This window comes from Equus przewalskii, chromosome 13 (assembly GCF_037783145.1).
Source record: "Equus przewalskii isolate Varuska chromosome 13, EquPr2, whole genome shotgun sequence".
Taxonomy (NCBI): Eukaryota; Metazoa; Chordata; class Mammalia; order Perissodactyla; family Equidae; genus Equus; species Equus przewalskii.
In genome coordinates, this window is record NC_091843.1 from 27,171,027 (window position 1) to 27,196,202 (window position 25,176).

The 25,176-nt window shown below is 52.5% G+C and overlaps 1 protein-coding gene across 1 annotated transcript in view; it reads right to left on the bottom strand.

The window, feature by feature from the left end:
* Positions 1–25,176, bottom strand: part of PPARGC1B (PPARG coactivator 1 beta) — a 110,967-nt gene that overhangs the window by 19,561 nt on the left and 66,230 nt on the right. The window contains 6 exon segments of the mRNA XM_070570491.1: positions 439–475; positions 1,374–1,983; positions 1,986–2,537; positions 4,078–4,194; positions 7,504–7,713; positions 13,892–14,065. Coding sequence (XP_070426592.1) covers positions 439–475; positions 1,374–1,983; positions 1,986–2,537; positions 4,078–4,194; positions 7,504–7,713; positions 13,892–14,065 — 1,700 coding nt within the window.

The following is a 25,176-nucleotide window of genomic DNA, read 5'->3' on the forward strand; positions in this document are numbered from 1 at the left end:
CCTGGGAGATGTGAAAAAGATCTGCTGGAGGGTGAGGGGAGGACAAGCATCATCAACCTCCTTATTTTACAGATGGAGCTCCTGAGGCCCAGAGTGGGCAAGAGACTTGCCCAAAGCCACACAGCATTATCAGCTTTTTCCCCGTGGAGAAATGAACTCTTTCCTGGGTCCTGGACAGGACAGCCTATGAAATGGGCTGAGGTCTTGATTCCCCATCTCTCCCCAGGGCCTGCAGAGACCAGCTTCTACAAACAAACTCCCTCCCAAGGGAACTTAGCTCCTGAGGGCCCCACATGGCCATCAGGGTAGGGGCATGGGGACAGGGCCAGGCTCAGGGACTGATGAACCACCCAGAGATCCCCAGCTGCCCACCCCAATGTACACACCCAACAGGACAAAGTCTCATGGAATAATAAACCAATAATTCCAAAAATCTACCTTTGTGACAAGGCCAGCATGAGGCACCTGGGAGAGTCTGAAAAGACAAAAAAGAAAAAAATAAGATTCCCCAACATGGCATCATTAATGGATGTTTAGGAGACCCCGAACTTCAGTGGTATCAAGCACAGCTCCCTTCAGGCACGTGACCCAAAAGCCCCTGCCATTTTTAGGGAAGGGCAGCAACAACCGGAATCCACCTTCATTCCGGGGGTCTCAGCAACATTAATGGCTGGTTGGATCTAGATGATTTTGCAGAAACAGCAGATGGGTACAAGGGCGACCCCTTCTGGCCAAATGGTGTAGCACGGTGGCACAGAGCTCCCAGCTCCCAAGACCAGTGCTGTGGGCTCTGCCTGGGATGGACGCAGGACTGCCCAGCGGAACCGATGACTAGGTATCTCTGTGCCTCCCATCTCTGTGTCTTAAAATGGGGATTATAACAGTACCTACCCCACAGGATTCCTGTGAGGGGTAATCTGTGTTAAGTCTTAGACCAGGGCTGGCTCAGGCACACAACAGATAACTGTGGCATTACTATCACCCCTGTTGTCACCATTTACAATTCAACTTCACTGTGGAGCTTAATATACTCACACCTTCGGTTACATCATCGCCCAGGATGTCTCTAGGGCACCTTTCACAATTTGCAATGAACTTCTTTTCTTATTTACTTTTTGATTGCCTGTCTCCCCCCGTGAAACACAAGCCCCATGAAGGCAGGCATCTCATTCCTCGTTTAAGTAGCATCTGACCCAGGCGTGATGAAAAACTCAGAGATGTGTGGGTAATTCTTGAAGATCTGCCCAGCTAGCCCAGTGTACAGGAGGGGGAAGCTGAGAGCCAGAGAGGGGAAGGGACTTGCCCAACAGCGCAGGGGGAGATGCCACACCCCATCCCTGCCCCCTCTCTTGCAGACCACCGACTCCAACTACCTCTGGAAGAGAGCCGCGGGCAGCTGGGGTCCTCATCCGTGTCCCCACACCCACTCTCACAGGGGCTCTCCAGAGCTGTAATCTGGGGTCCCCGTAGGAGCTGCTGGTTTTGTCCACTGTCCTCGTCCGTGGGGCTGCCCAGCTCCCGCTCCATGTCGTAGGCCCCAGGAGCCAAGCGCAGTGAGGGCAGAGCTCCTTGGGGCTCCCCAGGCACCAGCGACTCAGACTCGTCGGTGAACGTCAGCCAGGGGCCCAGCTCGGGGTTGAGTCTCCTGGAGCGCCGCACGGGGCACACCGAGCTCTCCAGCTTCTTCCCCAGCATGGTCCACGGCAGGCCTCGGCCGGGCCTTTTCCGGCCCCACTCCTCTTCTTCCTCCTCATCCTCCTCCTCTTCTGCTTTTTCTTCTTCCTCCTCCTCCTCTCCTTCCTCCTCATCTTCCTCCTCCTGCCGCAGCCTGGCCGACCGGCTGACGTGCCCTTTCACCTGCAGGCGCAGTGGGCGCAGGCTGGGTGTGGGCCCGGTGCTCTTGGGAGAAGGTGCGACCCTCACCTCCTCCACGGGGGACTGGTGGCCAGGGGAGGCCTGGCTGTCTTTGGGCCTGGGCCGGTGGGCCTGGGCGTGAGGGAGGCGTAGACAGGCGTGGCCAGCCGGTAGGGTTTGCTGACATCACAGAGGACATCTTGAGCCAGAAGTTCCCTCAGGATGGAGAACTCAGCCCAAGCGGCTTTGGAAGGGTGCTGGGACAGGGGCCGGGGTCTGATCTGCTTGAAGGGGCTGCTGCAGGGCTGCGGGGCTGGCTCCGAGGCCTGTGGGGGCAGCTTCCTCTGAGGGAGACAGTAGGTGTGCATGTAGCGAATGAGCTGCACCATCGCCTGCATGTCCTCCTGGGAGACCTGGGCACCAGGGCCTGCTCTGCCTGGTGCTGAGTAGTCCCGGGGAGAGGCTGGAGCTGCCTGGAGGCTCGGGCAGTCCTCACCCAGCTCCTCATCCTCCTTGGCAGGGAGCCAGGGACTAAGGGGGCGTGGCGGCTGCAGGCTCGTGTCTGAGGAGCGGGCTGTAGCCTGGGGGCAGGATGGCAGCGAGGTGAGGTGCTTATGCAGTTCCGTGCAACTCCGGCTCTGAGACTGAGTCATGGGGCCCTTCTTGTCTTGGGTGCTGTCCATCTAGAGAGGGAAAGAGGCCAGAGTGAGGGGGCAGGCCCATACTGCTCCTGCCCTCAGCCCCACCCCTGCAGCCACTGGCCAGGCCCAGTGTGTCTCACCTGGATCGTTGGACCTGCCAGGTTTCATCCACTTTATCCCCAGCTGCCAGCACAGAGCCTGGCACCTGGCAGTGCTTGGGTGATGGAACGAAGGAATGACCAGCCTCCTAACAGAGTGCCCAGCAAGGATTTCACCCCTTCCAGATTCGCTGCCACAGCCCCGCCCCACCCATCCTGTCCTCTGAACTCCAGCCTCCAGCAGTTGCGCCAGGAAGTACATTAGTGGTTGCGTGGGGCTGGGTGTGGGCACAGGGATTAACTGTAAGTGGGGGCATGGGGATCCTTCTGGGATGCTGGAAATATTCTAAAACTGGATTGTGTTCATAGCCGCACAGCTGTGTCAATTTACTAAAAATCATTGAATTGGACCTTTAAAACAGGTGCCTTTTAGGATATGCAAGTGGCACCTCCATAAAGCTGTTAAAAAAAAATAAGGAATAGAAAAATTCAGCTGCTTCCCAGTGCCCATAGGATAAAAGGGAGGCCCCTTGGCGAGGTATTTGGGGCCCCCTGCAGTCTGGCCCCAGGTGACCACTCTCTCCAGCCTTCTCTGTCACCACTTGTCCACACAGGGCCTTTCCTCCCAGTGCAACGGTCTCTTTGCTGGGACTAGAATGGCTGTCAGGTGTGTCTCAGTTCCCCGGGGCTTCTTAGCCTCCCAGGGGACAGAGAGCTGGCTTACAATGGAGCTTAGCTGCTGCCCCCTGACAGAATGGAACATGAGGGGGGGACCTTTGTTTTGGGAGGTCAGCCAGAAGAAATAGGGAAGGGACACAGGGACAAGGGCCACCCCCCAGGGGAGCCCAGGCAGGCGAGAGGCTCCTACACTGAGCTACTCTCTGAGACAGATGCCATCCCGCTTCTGCCCAGAGGGTGTGGGATGGTATGAACAGCCCCCTGCAGAAGTGCCCAGGGACAAGATGGCAAGGGTTGGTGCAGGCTTTGAGTAACAGGAACGCTGGGAAATCACCTATTAAGCCTCTCCTAGAAGTCTCAGAAGATGCAGTCCAAGGAGGAAAAGGGACATACTTCACTCCTGGGTGTTCATGATGGAGCTTTCAACTCTCTGACGGCTTCCCTCAAAAGAAACCCAAGCTCCTGCCTGTGGTCTCCACAACAGGTGAGGATCTTACGTTTCGCTGTCACCCCATTAGAAGGAGCCCCTGAGGGTAGCCACATCTTCCCTGTCCCTGCTCTCACTCATCGTCTAACACAGTGCCTGCAACACCGAAGTGTGTGAGAAAGTCCCGTGCTCTTTCTAGAACCCTGAACTGGCCTGGGTCTCAAGAAGTGCCCAGCATACCAGCTGCAAGGCTGTGTGAGGAGCAAGGAGGGAAACTGGGAGTTGACTGCATTTGACACCCCCTAGCAAGAGCTGAGGCTGTCATGCCCCAGAGGCCACCTGGGGGCCTGGGAGGGTTTTGGGGCATGTGCAGAAATACCTTGACACAAGGCCTCTGACTTCTGGACCTGAGGCCTGCCTGGCGCCAGGCGGTCCCTTCCTTCTGGATGTCAGAGCTTGATGTCGGGGAGGATGTGGCCAGGAGGAGCTTCTGCAGCTGCAGGAGAAGCAGAGGGGAGAGGGGCCGAGGCTGAGCTGCAGCCGGAAGACATAGAGAAGGGCACGGCAGAGAGAGGCCCAAGCCCAGAGCTCGCCCCCCAGGACTGACCACGCCCCGACCCCGGGTCATCACAGGACCACGGCACTAATGACCTTGAATATGTTCCCAACATGGGCAGTACAGAAGCAGATTGTCGAACAATCCCAAACACACAGAAGAATGCCAAAAAAAGTCAATCCTTTCAGAGTTGATAATCCAAGAAGAATATCTATGACTTTGAGAAACCCAAACAGATCTCGGGTAATGTCTGTCCATTCTACTGTTAAAATAGGATGTATATACTTTATTGGGGCACTCTGCATACACCTGGAGTACACACACACACACACACACACACACACACACACAATCTGGAAGAACACCAGAGTGATCCTTCAGTGTGGGATTCCAGCGGATTTCTCTTTTGGTTTTTTGGCTTATTCATATTTCTTTTAAAAAAATTAATTTCTTAAACAAGTAATACTTGTAAATGGTGAAAAAAATATACACCACAATACTAACGGGTGGACAAGTAGAAGCCAGTTTCCCTTCTGCCCGAGGTCCCCTTTCTCCCTCCCAGAGGCAACTATTATTAACCACCTTCATGTGACCCTATGACGAGGGGGATTCGATCATACAACAACATGTACGCACATATCACCTCCAACCCACCCAACTGTTTTTACACAAGTGGACGCATGCTACGCTTAAGGCTGTCTGGCTGTTCTAATTTTTCTATAAAAATCGCTGAGACTGTTTACACTTCGCACCCAGTGGGCAAGGTGCACAACGTCTCCCAGCCAAGAGAGCAGGGAGCTGAGAGCGCCCGGAAGTTCCACCAGGGATCCGACCACAGCCGGGGCTGAGGACAAGTCGGGAAGCATGAAGGGCTTCTGCTACAGCACCAAGTGTTTCCTTGGAGGACACGCTCACCAGGTCACCCCAGCAAGGAGTGCCAAAGGCCCCGGAACCAGAGAAAAGGTCACTCCACACTCCAGTAGGGGCTGGAGGATCCCCACTACCCCACACCAACAGGCGTACATCTGTGATTCTCTGGCGTGGACAGGAAAAGATCCCTGGGCTGGAGGGAAGGGACCTGGTTCTAACCCAGCTCAGGTCCATCTCACCGAGACCTTGGGTGAGTCCTCTCCCTCTCTGGGCCTTGGTTTCTCCATTGCTATAATGGGGGCAAGTGGACTAAATGACTGGATCTGAACATTTTTTGACTCAGGAGTCCCTCTAAGAACATGAGAGAAGCTGCTGACCTCACGCACAGATGCAGAGAGGTCCTTGGGTCCCCATCAGTCTATTGGTGGACTCTCTGGGACCCACGACTCCAGGTTAAGAACCAGGCGTCTCGATAACTTCGCAGGGCCTTTCTAGAGGTCTGTCAGTGTGCTGGGAGTCTAGACCGTGAGTGCCCTTTCTGTGTGCCCAGCACAGCACCTGTTAACAGGTGCTCAATAACACCTGTTACTAACAACAAGCAAATAAACCGAGGAACCAGCAGGGGTCGCTCTCTGCCTCTCAGAGGTTTGATCCCGCTCCAGAGCCGCGTACAGAAATGGCACTGAGAACTCCTCGTTACTACCGCTAATGGTCGTGCCAGAACTCTGACTCAGATAGCATTTATTGAGCAACTTGTATGTGCCAGGCACAGTATAAGTGCTTCACATGTATTACCTGCTGTATTCCTCCTAACAGCCTTTGAGACGGGCACCGCTATTAAACCTGCCTTGTAGACCCAGAAGTGGAGTCAGAGAGGTTAGGCGCCCAAGGGACGCAAAAGCATTAATTGTTGGAACTGGGATTCAAACCCAGGTGGTCTGATTCCAGTCTGGAAGGAAGCAGGACCCCTATCAGCAGGAGCCACAATGTGGGACTGAACACCCTCTTGTGCCCAGCACACAGTAGGAGCTTACTAGTCATTTCACAATGCTTTGGGGAACCTGAAGGCAGTGGGAAAGAAGGAAAGGGGTCCTGGCCAAGTAGTGAGAACACCCGGGTTCTAGTCTTCGCCGGCACACCAACTTGCTGTGTGACCATTGGAGAGGCCCTCCCCACTCTGGGCCTCAGTTTCCCTAGAGTTGGGCTTGATGATCACCAAGGGCCTTTGCAGCTCAAGCTCTCCACGACCCAAGACCCCTCAGAGCCCTCCCAGCTCCGAAAGACTCTGATTCTCCAGCTGAGTCTTATCAACCCCTAGGAGCTACAGAACCAAGGTGAGGAGCCCAAGACAGGTCGTGTGAAGATGGACTTCACACCTCATGACATCTTGGCTTCTGGCACCCTCAGCCTGAGTCAAGAGCAACTGTTCCAGCCACTTTTGAGGTCTACACCCCTTTGAGAATCTCATAAAAGCTGAGGCCTTCTCCCCAGAAAGCTGTGGTTCCGTGTGTGTGTTTCCACATTCCACACAGACTCACACCGACAGCACTGAGCTTGCTGGTGCGAGTAGAACCAGTCGAACCTCTCTGGAGGGCAGTCTGGAGGTATCCGCCTAAAGTGAAAAATCACGCGCTTGTAGACCCAGGAATTCCACTTCTAGGAATCTATCCACTTACGCATGCAAAGGCCTGTACCAGGAGAGCGACCACAGCACTGGAACAAGGGAGGAGTTGAAAGAACATAAATGCCCATCAACCGGGGGCTGGTTAAGTAAGTGATGGTACACCCTCACAAAGGAACACTATGCAGCCAACACAAAGGATGAAACAGTGCTCCGTGTGCTTGTCTGGAAGTTTCCAAGACACACAGTTGACTGAGAAAAGCAAGGTGCAGAGCAGAGGATAATGGAGGCTCCCTTTTGCAGTAAAAAAATAAAAGAAGGTGGAAGAGGAAAGTCAAATAACAGATCAGTAACCATGGTTACGTGTGGGGAAGGAAAAAGCAACTATGTGACTGGTATGGAGGTTTTGCTTTTAACTGTCCATGTCTCCTGCTTGAATTTTTACTCTGTGTGCATGTATAATCTTTAGGAAAATGTCTGCCTCTAATTTCAAGGGTTTAACACACAGTTAAGGTCAATCCATGAAATCCCAAAGGCCTAGAGAGTAGAGGGGAAGCCTCTGGCTAGTCTAGTTATACAGGTGGGCAAAGGGAGGCCTCCCATGCCCTGTCCAGGCTGTTTGCCGTGAACCCCGGGGGCCGGTGCTACATGGAGACCCCTGCAGGGGCTGGAGCTGGTCTCCCCGCACCCACCACCCCTACAGGCAGACACCACAGCCCAGACCACCACCATCACTTCAGCTGGAAACAAATTCTCACCAACGAGAGCTCGTCCACCTCAGGGGCCGGGGCTGGGGGCTTCTCCAGGGAGGGGCTGGGGGGCGCAGACAGGGGGGCAGGCGAAGCACAGGACGGTGCGTCTCCACCGTCCAGGGCCGGGAAGGCAGCCAGACCCACGTCATCTTCAGGGATGTCATCCAGGGTCTTGGTGAGCGCTGCCAGGAGGGCTTCATTCTCACTGTCGATTATCTGAAGAGAGGAGTGTGGGTGGGACAGAGAGGCAGAGAGGGGACACGGTTAGTCAATGCCTTGGGCTCATCCGTCTTCATGGTAGAAAGCTGCTTCGCATACACGGCTGCATCACCATCACCCTCCTGCCAGCCCCTCTCAGATCCTCCCCATCAGATCCTCAGTATGCTGGGACAGCAGAGGCCCAAGAAATGTATTACAGACTCCAAGAATCACAGAAGTTTATAAGCAGGCAGCAGGTGCTAATAGAAAGGGTCTTACCCTGGGAGTCCCAGGCTGGGCTCTGCTGCTCATCAGCGTGTGACCTCAGGCACAGGGCTGTCCACCTGAGACACACCAGTCCCCTCCAGCAAGGACAGCAGCTCCACATCACAGCCTCCTGCATTCAACCCCAGGGACACAGCCCTGAAGCTGGTCTATGCCACTGGTGGCAGCATCCCATTGCAGGTCCCAGGCCCTCTGACCCTGCGGCCCAGGCAGGCGGTAGAAAGCCTGGAAGCTTCAGGGTTTGACCACGACAGTGACAACCGCAGTAGTAATAGAACAGCTGCCGTTTCCCTGAAGGTTCCGGGGGCTCGCTCGCCTCCTCCACTCACAGGGAGGTGGTTAGGAGCTTGGGCTCCAGAGTGGGGGTTGAATTCCAGGTCCCACCCTTATCAATTGTAGGTCCTTAGGCAAGTTACTTAGTTTCTTCATCTGCCAAATGGGATAACAACAGTACCTACTTCGTAAGGTTATTGTTTAGGACTAAATGAGTTAACGTATGTAAAATGCTTAGAAAATAGTGCCTGCCACATAATAAGCACTATTGCTATTACTAGTACTATGATGATTCCTGCTACGATGATGGCGATGATGATGGTGGTGATGACAGTGATGATGATGATGATGGTGGTGATGGTGGCAACTCCTCCCCCTCTTCTTCCCTCCCTTCCTTCCCCTAAAACAAGTGTACTGAATGGCTACTCTGTGCTTGGCGTTGTCTAGGCATTGGTGACACAGCATGCCAAGACTGGGACAGCGACTGCCCTCATGGAGTTTTCCGCCGCCCTCCATTGGAGAAGAGAGGTAAACAAGGGAACAAGCAAGATCATTTCAGAGAGTGAGAAAGGCTGGGAAGAAGACAGAAGGAAGCTGTGACGGAGAGTAAGAACGTGGGAAGATTTACAGGCTATTTAGGGTGGTCAAAGAAGGCTGGTCTGGACAGCTGATACTTAAACTTAGACTTGAAAGATGAGAAGGCACCAGCCAGGCAAAGGGCTGAGGAGAGAAGATGCCAGGCGGAGGGAATCCTAGTGCAAAGGCCTAGGACGAGGAATTTGGCTGATGAGAGGAATGCAAAGGCTTAGTAAATACCGCCTCAGGCGACCCTCACAATAACCTCTACAAGGGGGGACTAGTCTAATCTCCATTTTACATTTGAGGAAACTGAGTCTCATGGAGATTGACTGACGTGTCCAGGGTCACACAGTCAATCCAAGGCAGACGCAGGACGTAACACAGAGCACACCTCACACAGATGGACCAAGACTCTTCCTTCTCTGATGTCTAAGATCTATAACATGAGGGTCAGCATGCACAGTCCGGGCCCACCAGCCCCCAGGCCCAGGGACCACACTGCTTCTACGTGCGGCCCCGAGCGCCTCATTTAGTAAACCCCGGCGGCTGGGCCTGTTCTGGCAGGAGGCACATTCTGTCACATGATGCCTCCCCCAGCACTCTTTCCCATCCCAGGTCAGGCTGTTTATACTTTCTTCAGGAAGTTCCTCTGAAATACACATCTCGTGACAGCCTTTTGGCTGCACTAAATCTGTTCCAGGCCTTGCAGCCGGAGCAGCAGCTGAGTAATTTGAAGGGGGGACATGGGGAGAAGAGAACAAACACGTTTGTAATTTTTGGAACAGAGCTAAGAATAAAAGAAAAAATCAAAAGAAGGTTTTGATTGGGTATGACCCCAGCCCTGGGGATGGGGGCCCAAGGGCAGATCGGGGCCAGTGGACTGTGGCTTGAGAATGTAATGGGGTTCCCTTGGCTGGCCCCTACCCCCACGCTCAGGCCAGACCCCCAACCCTGTGTTCCCAGAGCCATCTTTCTAGCCTGACGGGGAGTTAGGATCTTGGGACCTGGGGCTCAACAACCATTCTTGGGGCTGACCACCTGGGCTCTCCCACCAGCAGGTGATCTTGGGCAACTTGTTCCCTCTTCTGAGCCTTGCTGTTTTTCTGTAAAGGGGAGGACATGATCCCTGGCCAACCTCCTTCCCGGGACTAGGAGGAAGGCCAAGTCTGGAAGTAGCAATGAGGATCCTCAAGTGCTCCCAGGCCTAGCTCAGTGCCTGGGGCCCGGGAGGCACCCAGGCAGATCTGCTGAATGGAAAGATGAATGAACCAAACAAGGACAGACTGAGATTAGCGTCTCAAAGAACATATTCTAGAGGGAAGTCAGTCATCAGCACTGGATGGAATGAGAAATCCCTCTTTCATGGGGAGAGTAACACGGCCCAGAGACATTACACATTATCACAGATATCAGAGCTGGAAGGGCCCTCAGGGATCACACAGTGACCAGGAATGTCAAACATGTGGCCTATGTGTGACCCTTCCCCGTATCACAAACTCACTGTGGCTTAAGTTCCTCCTACACCAGCATCTTTCTTAACATGACCCTCCAGGTAACAACTGCCTATCCATCACAATTGGCACTCACGAGGAGATCTACATGCCATTCTTTTTGGGGTGAAGGTCCAGGAAAGAGACTCGTCAAGGTCTGACAGCAAGTCGGTAGTGGGGGTGGGTGAGGTGCAGCTGTCAAGGACTTAACGTGTGCCAGGCACCGTGCCAAATGAACACAAAATGGCAAAGACCTCAAGAAGCACCCAATAGGTTGGGCAAAAACAGAATGACTAAAAGAAGGCGTTCCCCTCTCTCCTCGTCCCTCCCTGGGCTGCTCTGCTCTGGAACAGCCAGGTAGGGTTGGAGCATCGTCGCGTCAGGGCCCTAGGATAATCCATCACAGGAGCCACGCCACCCCTCTCCTCTTCCCGGGCCCATTAGCTCGGCTCTCCCTGCTCCGCTTGGTAACGGAGTGCAAATTAATGGAGAGTTAATCAGCTGAGGAAGGGCTATTAATAGACTCGGTCCCACCCCCAACCTTTCTGAGCTGATCTCAAGCCGCAGGAAAACGAGTCTTCAAGACAGCTGAGGGGAAATGCTGCACTTTGAGGGCCTAGAGTGGCTTGAAGGAATGACACAGAACAGAATTTAGGTCATCAGAAGGACATTCAGAAATCCTCCACTGTCCAAGGGGCTTAACGGAGGTCCAGGAAAGTTTTTCCCCCTCTTTTTTCTGGGCGTAGGTCCATAGACTTCATCAGCGTCTAAAAGGACCCAGTGACTCTCCCCTCAACAGATTATGAAACCACTGATGGAATCCATGTTCCTTCCTCATTCCTCATGTGGGGAAATGAGGCCCAAGCAAAGGGAGCTACTCGCCCAAAGCCACACAGCAAAGTGTGCCAGAACAACCAAATGTCTGCTTCCTCCAAAAATACATACTAAGGGGGGCTGGCCCCGTGGCCGAGTGGTTAAGTTCGCGCGCTCCGCTGCAGGCGGCCCAGTGTTTCGTTGGTTCGAATCCTGGGCGCGGACATGGCACTGCTCATCAGACCACGCTGAGGCAGCGTCCCACATGTCACAACTAGAAGAACCCACAACGAAGAATACACAACTATGTACCGGGGGGCTTTGGGGAGAAAAAGGAAAAAATAAAATCTTTAAAAAAAAAAAAAATACATACTAAGGGCCTGCTGTGGTCCTGGCCCTAGGACTCTGGGCACACAGAGAAATGGAAGTCCCTGCCCATGGGGAGTTGTCGACTCTGTAACGGTAGCTGGTTCTCCACTCTCCCCGTCTGTCTCCATAGCAACGGTGCCATTGGACTATTAGGACACGGCTCTGTGATTCCCACTGGTCAAACGAGAAAACTGCCCCAGCTAGTGGCAGAGGGAGGATTAGAACCTATGGCCCCTGAATCCCACAGCAAGGTTTTTGGAATGGGCCATGCCTGGTCTTTGGCAGGAAAGAAAATACTACAATCTGTTACTTCATTCAACACATATGGTTGAGTCTTACAATGTGCAAGGGCCCCAGAAAAGAGTAAAGTGCTGTTTGTCCTCAAGGAGCTTGAAGTCTGAAGGACACACACAGAATGAGATGGGGGCCCAGGAGAGGAAGTAACTGACCAACCGCCTTAGGAGATGCTGACATGAGAGCCAGGCATCGAAGGATGTATTCATTTGATAAATATTTATTAAGCCCGGAGAAAGTGCCAGGCTCTGCCCTGGGAATGTAACAATGCACAATGCTGTCATGTCCTCCACCCTCGTGGGGCTTATGATGGGGCTGGGGTGTGAGGCGCTGATCCCATAGGTGCATCAGTGTGTGACGGGTGGAACGGGCCTAGTCTTGGGAGAGCAGGTGGGGAGCGCAGCGCATGAAGGGGAGAGGGGCTGGGAGCCCAAGGGCCACACCAGGCTGACTTGTGTCTGAGACCATTTCATGCACATAGTAGGACCCTGGCAGGAGCTTGCTAGTAGGTCTGACCTGTCTCTGCGTAGGCGAGGGTCTGTAAGTCTCGGTGGGGACAGTCGCCACACAGCACCTAAAGCCCTCTCACTCGTCAGCTCTCCACAACCTGAAAGCCTTTTCTGGAAGGTGGCCCCCTCAGAGGGAGGGCACAGCATAGCCTACCTCTCCTCCTCATTGTTTAGATAAAGAATGGGGGTTCCTGGATGGAGCCAGAACAAGAGCCCAGCCCTGCTGATCCTCATAATGTTGGCAGGGAGGTGGTGGAGCAGCGAGGGGTATGGGTTCCTGGGTTAGTCTTCGCCCCGACCCTTCCTGACTGTGGTGGCCTCAGCTAAGTTACTCAACTTCTCTGAGCTTTACTTCCCTCACCTGTAAAATGGGTTATTAATAGTCCTTTACTTACAGGTTACAAGATGCTTGGGAAAAATCCAAGCATGAGACCCAGACCCTGTCTACCTCTCTGACTTCATCTCCTAGCACCTTCTCACCTACCACCCTCCAGCCCTTCTGTTCCCCAGCCCAGCAACCTTTCCTGCTCCCTGGCTCCGTGCTTACTGCTCCCTCTGCTTGGAAAGCTCTGGGCCTGCTCTTTGATCTTTGCGTGGCCCCTCCTCGTCCTTCAGCTGCAGCATCCTGCAAGAGGCCTTTTCTGACCGCTCAGTCTTCAGATGCTCTTCTCATCCCACGTTTTATCCTTTGGCACCCACGTCATAATGACCACTACGTGTTGACTGATCTAGGGTCAGTCTCCCCTCTGTAAAGTCCGTTGATGAACACAGGGCCTGACACACAGAGGGAGCTCTGTAAACATTTCTAGAAGGAACGATACAATCCGTCAGGAGGACTATTTGAGAAGATGCTCATGGCGCAGCACCACAGCATTCAGCACGCAGTATGTTATTGTTGTTGTTGTTGTTATTATTATTATTGCCGGACAGGCACAGGGAGCTATGGCTTCTTCCCCCAATCTTTATGGGGGAGCACATTGCAAGGAAAGAATAATGAATCCGAATGTACCCATCCCCCAGCTTCAACATGACCAATCTTATTTCATTGACATCATATTTGTCCACAGTAGGGGCCATCTTAAAGGAAACGTCAACCACCACGCGCCTCCGAGGCCGAGAACGGAACACACGGGGGGAGCAAGGCGTACGCACGCACTGTGCTGCTCGGCCCTGCCTCTTTGTAAATAACCTCTAGGCCCCAATTGAAAAATGGAGATAACTGTACCTTTGTCTGAGAGTTGTTAAGAGAATTAAGTGAGTTAATATACACAGACAGGGACAGTCCTGCCACATGGCAGTCACTCAGTAAATGTGAGTCATTCCCATTACAGTGTCGTCATAGTTATAAGGCCCTAGGGCTCAGAGGCAGCAGATGGGGTTTGAATGCAGTTCAGCTACCAACTAGGTAAATCACCCTAGGCACATGACTTAACCTAGGCACATGACCCAAGATCAGGTGCAGGTTCGGGAGGAAAGACAGGGTCCCAAGAGCTCTGGTGGGCGAGGAGACTTCCGTGCATGAGCAAAGGCGGCGCCAGGCCTCCAGGGGCAGACAGAGGCATGGCGAGGCTCGGGACGACATACCTGGAAGAGCTCCGAGTCTTCGGGGCTGTACTGGATGGGTTCAGTCTCGGGGTTCTCCGGGCACCACTGCAGCTCCTCGAAGCAGGTGGCCGAGTCGAAGTCACTGGCATCCAGCTGGGACAGGTCGAGCTCGGGAAAGTCAGCGCAGAGTTGCTCCTCCCCAGATGCCCCACCCTGAGGAGACAGGAAGGAAGGAGACACGTCAGAGCTGAGCTTGGCTGGACTTAAACAGGGACCCTCTTACTCATCGCTCTGCCAGCCTGGACCCTTGGCTGCCTTTGGCCAAGGCCTGATTTTGCCAGGTGACCGAGAAATGTAAAGATCTGCTCCACGCTCTCGCACTGTCGAATCTGCTGGGAGCTGAGCCCCACCCCTGGCAGTACAAACCCTGCCTGCTACTCTCACCTTCTCCTCTGCACTCCTACACATCCCTCAAGGCCCTGCCCACATAGCATTTCTTTTCTCTCACCAGAAACATTTTGTTGGAAACTTTATTAGAGCCTGTAAATAGAGAGCTACTCTTTTCCATAACTGCTGCCACCTGAAAGGGGATTTCTGAAGGCAACAATCTCTCGATATTAATAATGAGTCAACTAAAAACAGCAACACTAATGGCTGACATTATTAAGTGATTACTATGTTCTAGACAAACACTCACCCATCTTCCCAGGGATTTTACAGGAATATCTGTAAAGTCTAAAACGTGGAGGAGCACCCATCAGTAGACAAGAGATACATAAAACTATAATCACCTGTATCATGGAATACTATGGTGTTGTTGAAAAAGAATGAGGCGGATGTCTATGTTCTCGAAGATATGTTAAATAAAAAGCTAAATTGCAGAGTATCAGCAGGTACAGTATTATCCCACGTGTGTAAAGAGAATTAAACAAAATCAAGCTACACGCTTCTCTACATATGATAATACATACGCAAAGGCACAGGAAAAGGTCTAGAAGGCCATAAACCCACATGACGGTGGTGGGGTAGAAGGGAGTCACGGAGGATCTGGTAACAGCACTGACTGGACCAGTGCCGCTCAGGGTGTGGACCCAGGACTGGCAGCGTGAGCATCACCTGGGACTGTGTTAGAAATAAGGCAGATTCTCAGGCCCAACCCACGACCAACTGAATCAGAAGGTGATCACTTCTCACCTTGGTCCCGACTCTAACCCTAGGCACCAAGACAAGACCTGCCGTGCAGATTGAGAAATGGCCCAAGTAGGGAGGTGGACACAGAAACAGAACACCGTAGTGATCAGGAGGGTGGGCCTGGGTGTGGCAGCCCGGAATCATGATCCCCACTCCCCAGCTGTGAAGCCTTGCGCCAGTGCCATCACCCCTCTGAAGCTCCACTGCCTTACCAGTAAAACGCCACACCACCACCTGCCTCACATGGCTACGATGCCACGAGGCCACGTTAGAGCCTGGCTCGATAAGCGTTCACTAAATGTCAGCTAACAGTCATGATAACAAACGAAAAATAATAATAAAAACAACAGCGCTTCATAGCAGGCAGGGGGGTGGAACTGCCTCAGAGAACAGAAAAAGGCCTGTGTGACACTTAAGAGAAATAGGTTTTGCCCAGGCCTTTTCCTTAATTGTTCCCACTTACTAGACCTCATAAATTATGAATAAATGTATATTATTAGCTCAACTTGACACAGGAAAAAGGCTTTTAGCCGAATTTGGGTCAAATGTCTTAATTGGCGTTTTGCAAGAATCCTGCACGCACGGGTGGCAGCCACATGAGGTTCTCTCAAGCGGCCAGTCCCCTGCTCTCGGGCCAGGCAGCATGGTGCCCAGCAAGGCTCTGTCTCTAGAGACACCCACAACCACCCCTGTGCTCCACGCGCTAGGAGTTTCTCCAACCCACACGCATTCAACAACCATGAGGACCAAGCACCGGGTCATCCCGGGCCAGGTGCTGTGCTGGGTGCCAGGCTGCAGCCAGGGCCAAAATGGGCAAACTCTTGTCCTCTTGGCGCTTACACGCTGCCGGGGAGGCGGGTGCATGGCACCGAAGAAATAATCACAAACATAAAACACGTGATTCTAATTGTGACCATCCAAAAGAGCTGGATGCGACCAGGGGAGTCTGAAGAGGAGAGACACAGGCACTGCTATTTTAAGCTCTGGGTCACCAAGGGGACCCCAGCCCCAACCAAGCCCCCAACTGTTCCCAGCCCTGCCCAACACCCCAACTACCAGTCACCAACACTCAACTGTCACCGCCACATGGGACACAGGAAGATTCTCGGTTGTCTCTCGGGGGCTTCCCTCTCCTCCTGACCCTACAGACTGTGGGGATGCAGGAGTCTTGCCTGTTCTAGACGGGCAGTTGGTTGGTTTCTAGGTTTTGGCTATTATGAAAAAGTCTGCAATATTTGTGTACAAGTCTTTGCATGGACATATGTTTTTACTTATTTGATTTCTCTTGGGTAAATATCTACTAGGAGTAGAATTGCTGGGTCATATGATAAACGTACATGTGACTATAAAAACTACAAAATTATTCTCCAAAGTGCTTGTACCATTGTACACTCGCATCAGCTGTATCAGAGTTCCAATTGTTCCACTTGGTATTGTCATTCATTCTATTTTTTTTCCTGAGGAAGACTGGCCCTGAGCTCACATCTGTTGCTAATCTTCCTCTTTTTGCTTGAGGAAGATTTGCACTGAGCAAACAACTGCACCAATCTTCCTCTATTTTGTATGTGGGTCACCACCACAGTACGGCTGCTGATGAGTGGTGTATGCCCATGCCCAGGAAGGGAACCCGGGCTACTGAAGCCGAGTGTGCCAAACTTAACCACTAGGCCACGGGGCTGGCCCCCTATCATTTTAATTTGAGCCATGCTAGTGGGTGCATTCCAGGATTTATTAAATGCTGCTATGAGCCAGGCACTGTGACATATAAGACTAAGTTCTTTCCTCCACGAGTTGATATCTTAGCGGGGGAAGAAAACACATAAATATTTCATTACGGATTGTGTTAGTGCTACAAAGGAAACAAACCAAGTGCACCAATGGAGGATGGCAGAGGGAGGGGAACCTATCTTAGATAGGGGGATCAGGAAAGGCTTCCTGGAGGAGCTGACATCTGAGTTGAGACTTGAAGGAGGAGCCAGGCAGTGGAAGACACGGGGAAGAACATTGCTGGAGAGGGGCCAGCAAAGGAAAAACCCAAGTGCAGACCAAGCCTAGAGCCTGAGGCATTGACAAGAGGTCCACGAGGCTGCAGCTCGGTGAGCCGGGGGGGTGGGTGGGGGAAGATGCCTTCAGAGAGGCAGGTGGAGGCCGGATCAGGCAGGGATGTTAAGGGATTGGATTTTACTTCAAGTTTGATGGGAGTGGGGCGAGCACAGAAGCAGACAAATGCATTAGGCTGGAGGAGCATCCAAAAGAGGGGCAGGCAGTCAGGCTGGGAGGCACCACTCGGACAGCACCTAGGGCCTGTGGAGCAGGAGGGAAGGCCAAAAGCAGACACACAGGTGCCGGGCAGCTGGGGCCTCCCTGGCCAGCAAAGCCCCCTGCGATAAGCTCTCTGGGGAGCTCCTTCTATATGTTCCTGATCCCTCTCATCTCGGTAACTCAGAGCAGCCAGCTCTGTAGGACCTTCTTTTTGAGGCTTAGAAACAACTTCATAATCAGCATCCAGAATCCCAGAAGGTCCAGGAACCAGCAGCCCTGAGAGGCTCTCCACGCGAGTTGTTGTGGACAATTTGGGAGTCCAACGCCTCTTCAAGAACCACGTAAAAGCTGTGGACATGTTCCCCAAAATGTGTGCGTGTGCATGAAATTTATACTTAATTTCTAGGCCTTGACAGATGCAGCTTAAGAACGCCTGACTTGATTGGTCTATATGCTTCACTTTGCAGATATGGAAACTGAGGCCCAAGGAGGGAAATGGATCTGCTCAGGGTCATCCCGTGAGTATCCTTCCCATCTAAACCATGCCACCTCCTTTACAAAATGCCCATTAAATGGCCATGACTACTGCCCTCATCGATTATCAGAGCAGCTCACCATACTCAAAGCATACCTGGGCCATAAAAATAAAGATACCTCAGCTTCACGGCCTATTCGATCAGAGCGGAGGCCACTCTCCCTGGAAACCACTGAGCACTGCATTAACAGCGACTGCTGCGGCCTGCTCCATATGTGGAGAGGCTTTGGAAGGGGTGCCCCAGGTGATCCAGTCCTCTTTGGAAGGTCTGACTTGAGCCCTTCTTGTCCTGTACTGGCTGACTTCTGCGGGGCACACCAGCAGCTCCACCACACAGGACCAACAGCCATTGGTCTCATCAGGCGATTATTCTATGCCAAGGGCCATGCCAAGTGCCTCGTATGTATTCTCTCATCAAGTCTTAAAACAACCCTGCAGGCAAGTGTCATTGTCCTCATGTTACTAATCGGGAAACTCAGAGACCACTTGTGTTCATTCACCACGGCTGCCTTAGTAACAAAGCACCACAGATTGCGGCTTCTCCAACAGGAAGGTCTTGCCTCACAGGCCAGAGGCCGGACGTCTGAAACCAAAGCGTCGGCAGGGTGGGTTCCTTCTGAGGGCTGTGAGGGAAGGATCTGGTCAAGGCCTCTCTCCTTGGTTGTGGAGATGGCTGTGGCCATCTTCTCCCTGGCTCTTCACGTCATCTTCCCTCTGTGCCTGCCTGTCTCTGTGCCCAAATTTCCCGTTCGATAAGGACACCAGTCCTCTGGGATTCGGGCCCACCCTAATGCCCTCATTTTAACTTGATGACCTCTGTAGAGAAATAAGGCCACATTCTGAGGTACTGGGGGTTAGGACTCCAGCACACCTTTTTTGGGAGGACACAACTCCACCCATAGCACCCAGGGTCCCGGAAAGGTGAGATTCAAACCCAAGTGTCTTCGCTCCCTACAAAGGCTGTGCCATTATCCGACATCCTGCTTCGGAAAGGGAGGAGGAACATTCAAGACCATTTATTCCCACTGACAGACAGGGAGACGGAGCTTCAGACAAGGGCTGGAAAAGACCCAAGTCACACGAGCAGGGACAGGTCTAGGCCAAATGTGCCGTGCTCTGCACCAGCCTCACGTGGATGGTGCCCTCATCACAGGTCTGCACGCACTCCGGGGTGGGACCCTCTGGTTGCTGAGCCTTGTGAGTCCATTCCTCCAGCAATACCACACGCCCGATCTGAAAGGGACGTGGCTGCCCCGAGCCAGAGAGATAAATGCCCCTGGCCGTGGATTAATGGTGTTTTGTCTAGATTCACGTAAGTGGCTTCATTGGAAGCCTGTGTATCTTGTTGGAAATCGATTCCCTGCTTAAGAAAAATTGGTGGCTCCACTTTCCTGACAACAATCAGCAAATTGCCTTGCTCAGTGCCTGGCCCAGAGCACATTCTCAGAGCCGCTGAGTGGAAAGAAGCAGGAGGGCGAGGAGGGGGGGACCACAGTGACAGAGCTTGGGTCCTGGGCCTGTCCGTACTCACGGTGCATCCTTCAGTGCGTGGTCACCCCTCTCGGGTTCTCACTGACCCCTCTAGAAAAGAGAACATCAACCGGATGGACCCTATGGACCCCTCTTGCTCAAGCATCTGATACGATTTTGTACTTCTCTAGTTTCTCAGATCTACATAGGCTCTGGGGAAATATTTAGGTAGAACTCAGCATTTAATAAATAAATTAATTAATGAATTTATAGAGGGGGAGACAAAGGTGCAGAGAGGACTGTCTTGAAATAGCACGGAATGAAGCAGACAAGGGGGCAAAGGACTAGGCCTGGCTTTGCTACTAACACTAATCCTTTCAGGTTAGGACACAAATTTTGCCACCTGCTTCTGTTGACAAAAATAGGGATACTAAAAGGAATCCAGGGTTCCTACAAAGATGAAGTGACATAGGTCGGGAGCCCAGCATGCATCAGATATCCCACGAACGGTGGTCACCAATGCAGCCCTTATAGCTGACATTCAAGTGACGTTCATAGCTATGGTCTCACTGGTACAGGATGCAGGAGGTGTTCAGCGGTCAGCGTCCCCACCTGACTGATGGGAAACTGGGGCTCTTGAAGGATCAATGCATCATGAACTTGTCTTCTGATCCGTCCCCGAGTCCTACACCTGCTAGCTCTCCTAATCCTGTGTTCCTTCAACCTCCATCAGCCCCCTGATCCGTGTTATCATCGCTCACGGTTTCCGTTGGAGGAATGGTCTTGCTCTGCCAGCCAGACCACACTGCCTCTCTCAGGGCCTGCCTGAGATGGTGGGGAAGTGGCCCCACCCAGGCCTGACAGACTTCTTGACCACCATCTTGGACACCCTAGGTACTGCCCTACTGCCAGGTTGGAGCCTGCTCCACTGACAAGAAGTTGCATTTGATGGTCAGAAGCAAGTTTTCTGGGGCCAGCCTGGTGGCATAGTGGTTAAGTTTGCACACCCCTCTTCGGCGGCCTGGGGTTTGCAGGCTCGGATGCTGCGTGCAGATCTACACACCACTGGTCAAGCCATGCTGTGGCACTCTCCCACATACAAAATAGAGGAAGACTAGCACAGATGTTAGCTCAGAGACAATCTTCCTCAAGCAAAAAGAGGAAGATTGGCAACAGATGTGAGCTCAGTGCCAATCTTCCTCACCAAAAAAAAAAAAAGGAGGAGGAAGTTTTCCCTTTTAAATTGCTGTCAGGAATGCCCAGACCAGCAGTGAGATCTGCTAGGGTGGCAAGTACCCGGCACTGGGATCACGTTTCCCACCTCTCTAACCATGGCGGATACGACTAACTGCTCACAGATCTACTTCCTGCTGAGCCCCAAGACTGCTCAACAGGAAGCCTTAGCAGCCAGCACTAATCAATGAGACCCAGACCCAGCCTAGTCTGGACCTATGACTCTGTGCCTCCACTCGCCTTCTCGGAAGGAAGGAAGGTAAGTATTCATCCCACAAAGCCATTTCATTATACGAATGTTTTCTTCTCCTCCCTTCCACCTGTTATTTGGCTAGCCTCCCACCCATTCCCCTTCCTAAGGGCGGCAGCCCCCTAGTTTTCCTTGGCGAAGCCGCCTCTTGCCTCCACCCAGGTGATCCAGAGCAGAGGCCACAGTCTGGCTAATAAAAGTGCTTCATCCAGTGACAATAACTGGCTCAACTGGCTCAGGAGTGGGTCAGAGTGAACACCAGGAATTTGCTGGAGCATTTGGACAAGGGGGCTCAGCTGGTTGAACTTATTTCGGAGAGGCTGGCAGCTATCTTTGCCACACCTGGGAAGAGCCTGCCCGAGAATGAAGCCAGCACGGGGGATCCAGAGCCAAGAAGCAGAAAGAGACAGATTCCTGATAAAATAATTTAAACATTTGGATCCAGCTGTCCCTGAGTCCAGTCTATTCCCCGTACTTTGCAGTTTCTTTTGTGTGTGTGCTTTTGTTTTTGTTTTTGTTTTTGGTGAGGAAGATTGGCCCTGAGCTAACATCTGTTGCTAGTCTTTCTCTTTTTTTCTTTTTCTCCCCAAAGGCCCCCAGTACATAATTGTTATCCTAGCTGTAGGTCATTCTACTTCTTCTATATGGGATGCCACCACAACATGGCTTGATGAGTGGTGTGTAGGTCCCCACCCAGGATCCAAACCAGCCAACACCAGGCTGCCGAAGTGGAGCACACAAACTTAACCGCTTGGCCATGGGGCCAGCCCCCTCCACAGTTTCATGAATGATTAACTTCCCTTTATAGATTACATGTCAGTTGGCATTTCCGTCACCTATCAATGAAAAAGTTATGACTAATTTGTCTCTCTTACATAAAAAAAATAAAATAAAATCTTTCCACTGTCTTTCAAATTAGTACAGAACTCCTAAACAGCCTTCTAGGAGAATAGTAGGAAGAGCAATTGGTCTTAGGCCCGACAGAAATACTTATAGCATCTTCTGAAACAAGACTCAGGAGCCACAGACACAAAGTTAAGCTTCAGAAAGAATAAGTAGAAAACGGAGGGGCTCTGAGCCCAGCCTGAAAGAACAAAACACCGTGAACTTAGAGATAAACCTGACCATTGAAAGAATCTCCCACCCACTCAAGGCAAAGCATCCCAATCCGTCATTCAAGTCCCTTTCCACGTGCAAGCATCTGGCCCGAGGCCTGCCCAGCACAAACCCAGTGATGCCCAGCCCTTTACAGCAGGGTCAGAAGCCCCAGCCACGCAGCTGCCCGCTCAGGGCTTAGTGTAAGGTGACCCGACAGAGGTCACCAGGTCTGGCGAGAGTAGGTTCTCCAGCCCAGAGAGCAAAACAGGGTCCAGGGCTCAGAACTGGGCTACAAGGCCAGGCCAGACCCAGCCAACCAGGGATGATGACCAGCTAACAGTGGCCTGGGGAAGGCAGCTCTGCATGGTGGGCAGGCCAAGAGGATGGAGGAAGCTGGGGTCCCTGACGCTGTGACGCGCCAAATCGCCCCGGGACACCTACCTCAGCAAGTGAGAGAGGACTCAACTTGGAGCTTCATGAACTTTTGGTCATTTGGGGGTTTTCCTATCACTTGCAGCCAAACCTGATCCTAACCAGGCCCTCTCAGGCCTTTGGTACAACAGAAGCACCCCTAACCAGCCTCCACCTAATCAATCAGCCAGGTTAACCAACACTCTCCATCTGTAACACGGCCCTTTACTAACGCCAAGGTACCCCCGAGCCTCAGAGACAACTCTCCAGGGCACCTGCAGTTCCGCTCCCACCAGCCGGGTTGTTTGTTTCCTGGGAATCAGTTGTGTTTTTTCCCAAACCTGTTACTATAATTATAAAATTTAATTAAACAGTCCATAAACAGGAAATGTGAGTACAAAAGAAGAGATTTCAATGGAAACTAAGTTGAAGGCTGTGGAAGGATTCAATAAAGTTGAATTACTAAAAAAAAAAAATCCTGCTGTCAAACTACGCGTGGGTGAGAGAATAGTAAAGGATTGGGAGAAACTGGAAAGAATCTGGAAGGATTCTGCACTCAGGTTGCTTGACCAGAGTCTAAATTCTTGATCCGACTGAATGACCCCCCAGTCCTGAAACAGGAGCCCTGGCATGCGGGCGCGGACGTGCAGGGGAGATGACAGCACCCCCGCAGTTCTGCAGGCAAGGCCTGGCAAACAGGAACCTACATGTACATGGCCCCATGAAAAAATAACGTTGGGTGTCATATTTTGTGGCTCTGTGCTTTCACTGACTTTTTCCCAGGAATTCCCCTCTCCAGCCCTCCACTCCCAGCTCCAGAGCCCACTGTCATCAGCTAAGAAGGTGACGCTGGGACGTGGACTCCCACCTCCACCGAACAGGAAATCAAGCGTTCCGACGGACCACCACCACACAGCGCCAGGGGTGAGGGCCCTGGAGGAGTGTGTGGAAACACTTCTAGAGACTAATGTCTTATCTCGTGGGTGAGAGGCTCAGAGAGAAGGACTGGGAGTCACCCAAGGTCCACAGAGCCAGCTCCTGGCAGGGTAAGGACACAAACTGGGATCTCCGGGGTCCCCGTTCAACTCTTCCCAAAATGACAGGCCACCTTCTCAACAGCTGTGGCCCGTACACCAAAACCTCCGTGTTAGATCCTTCCCCCTTTGAAAGGCAAAGGAAAGAGCGAACAGAAGGACTCCTGGGGGAGGTGTTACCTTACTCAGTCGCCTCTCCTTCAAGCAGGCCCTTATCCAATGGAGATCTGTCAAGTCTCTTGCAGCTGGGCCCAGTGAGGTGACCTGGATGTCCTGGCAGGTGGCTGTGAAGAGCCCAGACGCCCCTCCCCTGGCACTGAGGTCTCAGAGGGCGCCATCAGCTCTCTCCCCTCCCCACTGCAGCCGCAGGGACGCTGGCACCTGGCAGGGGTGCCTTTCAGCAGGCACTGGCTGCCCAGGTCTGGGAAGGTGGTGTGTGTTTTGGTTTTCTTTGTTGTTGTTGAGGAAGACTCACCCTGAACTCACATCTGCTGCCAACCTTCCTCTATTTTTCATATGTGGGATGCCACCACAGCATGGCTGGTGAGTGGAGCAGATCCATACCCGGGATCCAAACCCACGAACCTGGAGCGTGCGTAACTTTAACCACTTGGCCACGGGGCCGGCCCCGACATTTTTTCTTTTTTTAAACAATAAAAGTTTGAAGTATATTCTGTAACACAAGCGAGCAACGAAGGTGCTTAGGGGCAGGGTTGGACGCACACTGTGTTTGCCTGCAACTACAGTCAATTTTACACACTTGAATTCAAGGGCCTCTGGAATTCAAAGGAGAGTGGCAGGAAAACCTCTCCGTAAACTGCGAAGCACGTGCGCATTGGTTGTTAAGGCCCATGGGGGCAGAGCTGGCCCTGGCTCCTCACTTGCCGGTACAGGGCGCGTCCCGGAGATGAGCTCCCTCACGGAACTGCCGCACGGCTTGAGTTTCCACCCAGGGCCTCTGCGCTGGCAGCTCCCTCAGCCTGGAGGCCTCCTCTCTCTGCCATTTCCGGGTGGCTGTCCCTCATCACCCCATCCCAGATTAAGTGTCCCTCCCAGATGGGCCCTCCTGACCACGGCCTCCTAAGTGGCCACCCGCCTCTCTCTCACCCATCATCCTTCTGCAACTCGCTGAATTAGCACTTGCCATTCTCTGATGTTTTCCCCTTTTTCCCCAGGATTTTTCGAAATTGTGGTAAAATATACATAAGATTTACCATTTTAGCCATTTTTGACATGCAGTTCAGCAGTATGAAGTACATTCACACTGTCGTGCCACCATCACCACCACCCCTCTCCAGAAGGCCTCCCCATTTTTCGTGCATCTCCTTGGGTACTGTTGTCTCCTCCCTTGGCTGGTAGCTCCACGTGAGTGGAGGCCATGTCTGTCTTGTTCCCTAGCACGATGCCTGGCACACAGTAGGTCCTCAATAAATAAATGAGATGAACGTGGAAGTGCCTTGTAAACTGTAAAGGGCAGTGCACGAAACCAAGAGAAGCCAACAGGGACATTTTTTCCATACAGCCCCAGGACGGAAGACAAGGCCAAATCGCCCAGCAGCCTCAGTTACCAGATAACGATTTCGAGTTTTTGCCCAACTCGGTGGGGACAAAACGGCCGAGAGTCCTCCTCTTTCCTGGTTCCAGGCCCCCCTGCGAGGTCAAGAATGAAGATACGCGATCACACACACCACCTGACATCGACACACACCGTTTCAACACATCAGCTCCACTGAGAGCCACATTTTATCAGTCGCTGAAGGGGAGGCACAAAAATAGATGTAGGGATCAAATGGCACCCTCAGCTGCCCTCTGGACACTCAGGCGTGGTGGAAAGGCCTTG